The 9,892-nt window shown below is 43.1% G+C and overlaps 1 protein-coding gene across 1 annotated transcript; it reads right to left on the reverse strand.

Moving 5' to 3' along the window:
* Window positions 1-1,931: 1,931 nt before the first annotated feature.
* CCL20 (C-C motif chemokine ligand 20) lies at window positions 1,932-5,738 on the reverse strand. The gene is made up of 5 exons (XM_032697434.1): window positions 4,791-5,738; window positions 3,882-4,171; window positions 3,542-3,656; window positions 2,699-2,776; window positions 1,932-2,431 (listed from the first exon to the last, which is right to left on the reverse strand). The coding sequence occupies exons 2-5, from the start codon at window positions 3,961-3,963 to the stop codon at window positions 2,404-2,406; spliced, it is 303 nt and encodes a 100-aa protein (XP_032553325.1). The 5' UTR covers window positions 3,964-4,171; window positions 4,791-5,738; the 3' UTR covers window positions 1,932-2,403.
* Window positions 5,739-9,892: the final 4,154 nt, after the last annotated feature.

Consider the following 9,892-nt stretch of genomic DNA (forward strand, 5'->3'; position numbering starts at 1 on the left):
AATGGAAGGGGAAAAGTCCCCAAATTACCATTGTCATCTAATACTGCATCTCAAATTATTCAACAAAATTGCACATGCTGAATTAGAAGCTGAAGGCCAAAGATAGAGAGGAAAAAGAAACTCACCTACAGAGATGCAAAACAGTCCCACCAAAGTAATCAGGATTCAAGTTTTCCTAGAAATGGTCATGATTTACAGAGTTGTCAGAACTTTTAACTGAGCACTTAAGGTTACTTACAAAATTGTGCCTCTGATCTGATGATTTTGGAGATGCAGCACTTGCTTATAATACTTGTTTTTATCCTCAGGAATTAATGGAGGGACACATTATTTTCACACAAACTTTTGTACCAGTAACATAACAACCTTATCTATTTCTGATACTGGGCATAGAAACAAATATTTATTTTTTTTTCTTCAAAAGAGGTTGGATATAAAAAAAGTTCAACCAGGATAAGAGGAACTAAAAAGAAATCTCACAAGTCATAGCTCTATGGAGGAAGCATGTGGGGTTTTGTAGCAATGCAACTATGGATGACCAGAGGAAGGACAAGTTATAGAAACAATACAAAACTTTTAGCAGGCCCAACTAGGGAGTAAAGAACCACCCACAGAATTTCACACATTTGTCTTCACTTTCTTATTTTGCTCCCCTGCTTTGAATTCACTAGCTTGGTCTTTAGGCTTTTCTGCACTAAGTTCATTACAACTCTGGTTCCTAACATCTCCACCAATGCTCACCTGTTCCCAGGGTAGGCTTGGGGAACTTCGGCTTCTGACACTTTTAACACAGATCCATTTGTCTTGTCTGTACCATTTTGTTGGTAGCTGATTTAGCCTAAAAACTCTCTGATCCCAAACAGGAGCCCGCACCAGTTCTAGAAGATATGGGGGAAGGATTAGGGAACATGCTGGGTAATTAGCTCCTCCCTGGAAAGCTGATAGCTTCTCACCTGATATCCTCAATATCAAGGACATGGAATCCAGCTGCTGGAAATTGAAGCTAAATTATCTCTCTCCTTCAGAGCTTCACTCAGAGAACTGACAGTTCCCAGATTGGCAGAGTGACAAGCAGATTGTTTAAGCCCTAGCAAGTTTTGAAACCAGAACGTAATAGCCTTCCACTCATGGCCACCATTTTAAAAACCCAATTCATCTCAGCTCCTTTCTCTAAGTTTAAATTAAAATTAATGCTTGTATCTCTATGACTAGAAGGTACCAAACCAAGGTGTAAATTTATCCATAATACTCCAGTGCTGAGAGTGAGAGAACTACACAGCCTACATGGTCACATCCCTGAATTTCATGTGGGCCATGTAATAGTAAAGAGCTGAGCAGCCTTCCCCATTCAACCTGCACCCATCTCCTACCTTCCATGAAGTCTCATTACTTTTGTCAGGCATCATTAACCTCCATCAAGAGATCCTGCACCAAGAAAGCCTCATTATGGTAGAAGCCATAGGATACCATAGGAAACATAAAAAGGGCAGAAGAGCACTGCAAATTTCTCCTCTAGAGATATATTATCGTTTGAGTTGAGAGCAGACTGTGGTACCATAATCAGTCCTCCTCAGGCTAGAAGCTTGCCCAGTGACAGTATGTGTAAGGTTCCTCCTGAATAAATAGAGAAACGTGTAAAAGAAAGTCTCTCAAGTCCAGTTAAGATCAAACTGAGTTAAGAACAGGTCTTCATGTTAAGCAAAAGCTTGATTTATAGCACTTGTCTGGGGGTAAGGAAGCAATTACATCCTGTGGAGGTCATAGCTACCCCTAGGGCAAACAAAGTGAGGAAGGTGGAAAGTGCCTTTAACAGGTGTCAACACACTTGTGTAATTGTTTCAGCTGGAGGCTCATAAGCAAAGGGATTCATTTCAAGGGGAAGTCACGTGTTTTAATGAAAAAAATAAACGTATCACACAGAGAGTGCTGATTTAAACATTTATTTTGTTTTAAACTCCAATTTCCATTTTTTTTTCACAGGCAGACTTTCTTTAGCAATAGCTAAAGAAGTATTATAATGCTAACTACAGCTAAAAGGAAACATTTTGGCACAAGACAGTAATAAAATAAATAGAATAAATAAGCCACTTTACACATGTGGAACAAAACAAAAACAACATGCAATAAACTTAATACTCTGTACAGCAGCTTAAGGTAGTCTTTACTAAATAATATCATACCAAATTAGTACACATATTAGTAAAAATAGAAACTGTAACAAAATGCTTAATTCAAGCAAACCAGAGATGCAATATGAATCAACTAGAGAAGTTCAACAGTTCCAAAGAAGCCTGAGTTGGAGGTGAGTGAGCACACAACAGTGTACAAGACAATCTCAACCAAGAGGTTGAACCTGGTGATTCTTCAGCCGTGTCTGTGTCTATTTCCTTGCTGGAAACCATATCAGGCTGACATCCTCTTGAGCTTATGGCTGTTGAAAAAAAGAGAGAACACACATAAATCAAGACCTCAGCCACAGGTCAGTTACAGACTTCTTCTCTGAGAGAATAGTTCAGGTAGGGAAAGGGACATGTGGACATGACTGTCCCTGAGAAGACTCTAAAAAGGAGTAGCCAGTTCTGACAGGAGATAGAAAGACAAATGTGTTCACCAATGCCATCAGGAGATGTGAGAAACAAGCTTTCATATATGCCCTGTTTTCATCAGCCTGTCATTATTTAGATGTTTAAATTCCTACCTGAGGAAAAGAAGATGCTTCTTCACCCAGCCTTCATTAGGATTTACACAGGCCTTCAGCCCACTGTTGGTGTGGAAACTGGAAAAGAGATAATGATAAAGAAATCAGTAAATAATTAGAAATCCCTGCTAGTAAATACTGTGAAGATCCATTTTGTCAAAAGAAGTGTCATAGTTACTCTATATAATGAACAATAACAACTGCTTTTGTAAATGCCATTTAGATATAGGATAATCCAAACTCCTCCAATATTATATGAACATAAAGAAACATCCAATGAAATTTAAATGTAATAGCTGCTTCAGTCTCAGGGATCATTGTTTGCACCATAAAATTGTGTTCAATTTATTTGATCCATTGAGACAAAGACCTTTGCTGGATACCAGAAATAATTTCTAAGATTAAGGAGATTAGTTGCTGTCAAACTAAGGTGACAGATCAACATCTAGGAGGGACAAAACCTTGTGGAAAAGGAAATCCAATCCCTGTGAATTAAGAGAACTCTTGTCACTTATGTGTCTGCTAACAGGTCTTGGCAAGGGAACACCTTGTGTTGGCTAGAGTGGCCCTCAGCTGGAAACGAAGCACGTCTTTGTTTGCACAGCTGATTCCTAAACAGTCAGGAATTTATTATTTACATTATATGGCTGTCCCATGAGTTAGTAGTCCCTGTCAACTACAGGTTGTGTGTTTTGTTTACAGGTATTATATACAATTTATTCAGTTAATTTAGGTTTTTGAAAAAGCAAGAAAAATCATTCAAATAATTATTTCTGCCCAAACAGACATCCTAAGGTTAATACGTATCAGAAAAACTGGAGGATCTTCTGAAAAGTAACTTACATGATTGCGGGGATATCGCAGACTTCACTGGCGAGCTGTTCAGTGTAACCCTTCAGGGCCCACCGAGGCAGACGCACTTTGGTGTAAGACAGGCAGCAATCATGATTGCTGTATGCTGGAACGAAGGAAAACAGCAAAGTAAATAAAACCCATTTGGCTCGTGCTGCTGTGATGTCTAGGTACTCACCGTACCCAACTATCCAGCTCCCTCCTGACAGAAGAGGAGGATGAGGCAGCACAGTTTGCTGAAAGCATTCCCCCCACCTCACCCTCCTCCTGCTGCCAGCTGCGAGCAGCACCAAGAGCCGCTTCCTGGGGCAGAACGCCAGAGTTCACTCACCTTCGGAGGTGCCACACAGGAGCAGCACCAGGAGCCCCATCAGGGAGACCAGGACCATGCTCTTGCTGCTAAAGCCAGCCATTCCCACTTCACACTCACAGCTGTGCTCCAGTGAGAGCTTGGCTGCTGCCTGCCTGTTCTGCCAGCCCTGCCTCACCTTCACCTGCTTATAAAGGGGTGGCAGGAGCCACGGGAATTCACACGCGGGCGGGTTCCACTGTCATCAGCGCTGGGTTTCCCCATGGCAAATTCCATCGTGCCTGATTTGGCCCCAGCACACCTTCCTGGTACTATAACCGGAGATAAGAGTGTAACAGTGTGTTTGGGGAATATTTTTTTATTTTTTTTAAGTAGCTTAATAGATTCAGTCTAAAAGAAAAGGAAATAAAAGTCTGTGAGGTAATGGTTCTGTGGGTGAAGGACGTGTAGCTTTAGGGGTTGGAGTGTGGGTTGTGAAATGAGGAAAGTCAAATGTAGGTAACTCTCAATGTTACCTACAGAAACTGTGTGTCTGCTGTGTTCTAGTTTAATAAACCCAGCCTGGGGGCTGGTGGAGGTGGGCTGACCCAGCCAGATACAAAAGCACTACATCAATATTAACTGGTTGGCTGACACAGTAACATCAGGCTTTGCAGATTACTGCTTTCTGAAATCTAGATTGTAGTATTGGCAAGGACATGTGAGCAATATTGAGTATTCATGGAAATAGGTTTCTTCAGCTTCCTATACCTGTCATCACTTTCAGCCCATTCATTACACATCTGAACTATTTAATCTAAAACAGAGTGAGCTTAAAAGCAACCTGAAATGGGGCCTGTATTTTCCACTGAATCTGTGCTGTCCAGAATGCATTAATGCTGCTTCATAAACAAGAGCTGTAGCTTGTTGCTTTCCCATCCCAAACCGTACCTGAGTATTGCGACTCCTGAACATTCAGCAAAAACACAGAATCTTACAATTGCCTCACATGGCTCTGGAGAAACCACCGGGGAGAGGCTCTGTCATCACTGCAAGCACCCTGTTTGAGCTGCTACTGAAGGACGGTACTTTCCCGTGCTGTTTAGGGATCTATGTGAAAATAATGGATTGGCTGCAGGCCAGTGTACACAGGAGCTGCTACCGACTCCAGCTGCTTATAGAGTAACCTGAGCTGTAAGTGGCTTCTCTTAAGGTAGAGCTCAGGAACACGGTCATCCTTCACAGACTGCCAGTACCTCTTTCTAGAAATGTAAACAGCTTGAACTCCAGAATAGATTGTTATTCAGAGAAGATAATTTCTCTATACAATAGCCACAATTTAGGGAAGCTCATATGGCTGGGTATACATCAGCAGCCTTGCGGTGTGCATGGCACCAGATATGCTGGAGATGCTTCTCTGCAGAGCCACAGCCCCTGGCCAAGGGACAAGGGAAGAGGCAACAAAGAACCCATGCCCTGATGTAACTGTTTTATGGATCATAGTGAAATGCCATAAAAATGCGTAAAGATCAGTGCTCTCAGTATGCAGCTATTTCTGCGCTGTTTTGAGGACTATCTGTCCACAGTAGGCAATGCCTCAAACTACCTTAACTAGAATGGTAATACCTGAAATTAGGACAGTTTGGCTTGATATTTTTTTCGTTAACACACAGATTTCAAGGATCCCAAATCTGTAAAACCTACACCCAGCTTGTTTCTTATGCCATTTCCTAGGCCATGCTCTTATCTAGATGGAGGTGGCCTTGCATCTCAAGTCTCCCCTGTGACTCTACACCTCTATTTCCTCTCCATTCAGTGCTTTTTGGAGAGAATCATCTCATCTGAACTTTGACACTGCTACCTAAGCACCAGCAATTTGGATACCTGAGCAATGACACCACGAAGGCAGTCCTCACCCTGTACTCCTGCCCCCAGGCAGTTTTCATCACTCCACCAGTGACCAAGGCTGGCATCGTGCCTCCTCCTGTGGCAGCTGGACTTGTGCTTATAGTGCTCCTTTTATCTCATGCTTTGTTTGATTTAGGAAATTAGGATAAGGTTAAGATTTAGATTTAGAACAAAAGCCAGGAGGGGGGCCCCAACTTCAGGAGCACTGTCATTTTGTTTGTAATTCTTGTGTACAAAGTGCCTTCAGTTTATTTGCACAAAGTAATTTAAAAAAAAAAAATAGCCAAAGGGTTTTAATGCAAACGGCTGAAGAAAGCTCTGCTAGTCCTGATATGACACATCACTGTATCTTATCAGTCTTTACCTTCACAATCCCATAATGCAAACAGGGGGCAAAAAAAATATAGAAACAGAGAGGTGCTTACGTGTTCAAGGGCGGTGATTATTCATTTTTCCTTGGGAACAAGTGGATGGTGACTATTGTCCACCCTGATCCAACCAGACTTCCAGCCTGGTTTCCCTGTGTTTAGTCTTAATACTGCTGCAATTCAAAGGCTGCACATGGAGGGGGTCAGCGAGGGGGCTGCCAGGTCGAGGGAAGCTTTCATTGCCCTGCCCTGGGGCCTGTGAGGCTACGTGGGGAGGGCTGTGCCCAGAGTCTCCTCAGAGGGGCACAGCCAAAGCACAAGAGTCATCAGATCCAAGTTGTGAAAAGGGAAATTCCCATCAGCCACATGGAAATCCCCTTTCCCTGGCCAACAGGTGAAGCACTGGGACAGGCTGGCCAGGAGAGGATGTGAAAGCCCAGTTTGAATACACCTGCAGATACTCAAACTTCAGCTGGATGTGGCCCTTCCCTGAGCATGATCTTAAACTTGGGTTCCTTCCCAAGCCATGATCAAGCCCACATTATTTTTTCTGGGTTTGTCACATTTAACTCTCCTTTTCTTATTATAGTTTCCCAACTTATTTGTCTTCCTGACTTGACTTTGCTGTAAGCCTCTCAGTTTTCCTCCCTTCTGTTGCCCCTGCTCAGATTCCCGCAGACCCTGATCTCCCTCCCTGATGCTGCACTCACAATAAGACAAAGCACCAAAACACAGACTAAGTGTTCAGCCTCTCCTACACTTCCCCTCCTGTTGTTCCAGGGGACAGAAGGAACAGTCTCAAACCCTCCTGGGTGTATTGATGTCAGAGTTTAGAGATGTAACAAGAACTGATAGTATTTACAACATAGAAACCACAGATAGCTGAGCCAAGTGATTTAAAGAAACAATGAGGAGGGGAAGTGAGACAGCCAGCAAGGCAACACCCAGTTACTTTTTAACCAGGTGCACTGTCTTGATGAAGTTCACAAGGCAGTTACTTAGGGAGACCACTGAAGACCCCAGATGAAGACCCTCAGAGACCTTATAAGGACGTGCATACATGCTAAGAAGTTTTGGGAAATGTCGTGAATATGTAACAGCAATGAGGGGAACGAAAAATGAATACTCATGTACTGATGATATGCAGTGCACCCAGCGCCGATTAAAGGATGCCTGACTTTTAAAGCTCACAAATTGGGTCTTGGAGGTTTAATTCAAGTGCTCTTTTTAGGCAACAGTATTACAAATGGTGAGGCAAAGACAGCCTAGGTGCCAGTGCTGCAGGGCCATTCAGTTAGAGCTATGGAAGGAGAGGAAATGCATCAGGGAAAACTGAGCCTTTTCCATATAATACTAATATATATATATATCTCTGTGTGTGTGTGTGTGTTTTATATATATATATGGAAACTGACAGTTTTGAGCAGTTTGAGGATGTTAGAGAGGAGAGCTGGGGAGTCAAACTGCTGTCAGACACCACCTGCAAAGCTAGAGCCCCCTCTATCTGCACTTTTCCAGGTCACCAGGCTGCTGCATCCTGGTAATATGCTCCTCTCTTTTATCCCAAAGGACCTGCTGAAAGTCTGAAGTGCTGAAGGGACTTAATAGTTCAGCCTTGATAAATACCCCTATACCAGTGGGAAAATGGCCATTATTTTGGGGGGGATCAGCTTTGAAACTGTAGCCCCACAATGGTAACCTATTTGACCATGCAGCTCCTAAAAAAAGCCCTACAGATGCAAGGCTTAAAACACACCATTAACTGCTGAAGAGAAAGATAGAGAAGGAATTTTATGATCATTAACTATTTGATTGATAGACTATATCTTATAGTCACTTTATGGGTTTAGGTCTAATATTAAACATGAAAGAGTAAAATAAGAAACCCCAAAACATCTCTTACCTACTTGGATATTAGACATTGTCTATATCTTTACCTATACCCTACAATGAGAAACATTGACACTTGTTAATTGACTGGCAGTTAACCAAAATTTCCATGTTTATTCACCCTCACAAAGAGATGTTGCTTTAATGCATATTACTGCCTTGTCTGAACTGATGAAAATAAAGCATTACAGCAATACAGGAAAAACAGAACAGAATGGGGGAAATTCCCTTCTGTAATTTCCAGTGGTTTAAGACTCCTTTGACAGAGCAAAGGGCATGAGAAGGCACTAGCTGAAAGGATCATGGCCAAATGCAGGGATTTAATCATTGCACAATCCCTGATGTATAAATACATAATAAGTGCCAAGCACAAAAGTTCCACAGGTAACTTGCTCAATATCTCTGGAGCTTTAGAGGCTGTGATGCAATCCAGTGATTTCATGCACTTCAATGCTTGCGTGACTGACAAAATTGTCATCTGAAGGAGGAAGGCAATTTTCACTAATTATAGGTTGAACTTCCTAAGCTACAGATCCAGAAATACTATAGAATGGCATTGCTTTAATGCAATTATGGACATATCATATGCCTGTTGGGAGAAATTAACCTCTCACCTATCGAAAGTGCAGGTTATGAGGAGACTGGTGCACCTCCTGTGAACATCCCAGCACCAAGGGAACACACCTTGGAAAGTGATCTTTCAACACAGAAAGTGATCTTTCAGCAAGGAAAGTTACTTAGAAATCCTTTCACGTTTTTCATCTCATTTCTCTTTGGCAATCCATCCTAGCACTGCTGGTTGCTTGCTGCTAAATACATATAGAAGCTGAGTATCCAGTGATCTGAGAACAGATTTCTCTCTAAGCTAACTCTATTTTGTCTACAGCCCTTGGGGTAGCCAACCACCTTTTCACAGAAATGGACCTATCAAAGCTGAAGACAAAGCCTATAATTGGAAAGAAGGATGAAAAAAATAGTCTTTATTGGATTTGCATGGCAGGGTTTTGGTAGCAAGTGGGCAACAGGGGAGGCTTCTCTGAGAAGCTGCTGGAATCTTCCCCTGTGTCTGACAGAGCCTGTGCCATCTGGCTCCAAGGGGGGACTTGTCAGTTGACAAGGCTGAGCCCATCATCAACAGAGGCAGCACCTCTGGGATAATGTATTTAGGAGGGGGATAAAAACCTGTGCAAATGCAGATGGATAGAGGAGGGAGGATATGTGAAAGAAAGCACTCTGCAGATCCCCAGGTAGTGCAGAAGGAGGGGCAAGAAGTGCTCCAGGTGCTGGAGCTGAGATTCCCCTGTAGTCCATGGTGAGGTAACTGTGCCCCTGCAGCCCATGGAGGTCCACGGTGGAGCAGAAATCCACCTGCAGCCCATGGAGGATCCCACATTGGAGCAGGGGAATGCCCACGCTGCAGCAGGCTCCTGGCAGGACCTGCGGCCCCAAGGAGAGAGAAGCCCATGCTGCAGCAGGGAAAGGATATGAGGAGTCCTCCAGAGGAGCAAGAAGCAACAGAGGTAATGGGTGATGAACTGACCAAAACCCCCATTCCCATACCCCTGTGCTGCTGGGGGGAGGGGGTAGAGAAAATCAGGAGTAAAGTTAAGCCCAGGAAGAAGGGAATGTGGAGGGAAGGTGCTTGAAGATTTGGTCTTATTTGTCATTATCCTGCTCTCGTTTGACAAATTAAACTAATTTCCCCAGGTTGAATCTGTTTTGCTCATGTTGGCAGTCAGTGAGTGATCTGTCTCTGCCCTTATTTTGACCCTTGAGCCTTTCCTTATATTATCTCTCCTCTGTCCAGCTGAGGGGAGGAGTGATAGAGTGGCTTGGGTGGACACCTGGCATCCAGCTAGTGTCAACCCATCATACAGTTAAAAGAAG

Source organism: Chiroxiphia lanceolata, chromosome 10, assembly GCF_009829145.1.
Source record: "Chiroxiphia lanceolata isolate bChiLan1 chromosome 10, bChiLan1.pri, whole genome shotgun sequence".
NCBI classification, from domain to species: Eukaryota; Metazoa; Chordata; class Aves; order Passeriformes; family Pipridae; genus Chiroxiphia; species Chiroxiphia lanceolata.

Excerpts from the sequence above, each read along its gene's own strand:
- CCL20 (XM_032697434.1), bottom strand. The coding sequence starts at position 3,963 with ATGGCTGGCTTTAGCAGCAAGAGCATGGTCCTGGTCTCCCTGATGGGG. Across the intron at positions 3,657-3,881 it reads CCTGTGTGGCACCTCCGAAG|CATACAGCAATCATGATTGC; the intron begins GTGAGTGAACTC and ends CCTTCGTTCCAG. Across the intron at positions 2,777-3,541 it reads TGCGATATCCCCGCAATCAT|TTTCCACACCAACAGTGGGC; the intron begins GTAAGTTACTTT and ends TCTCTTTTCCAG.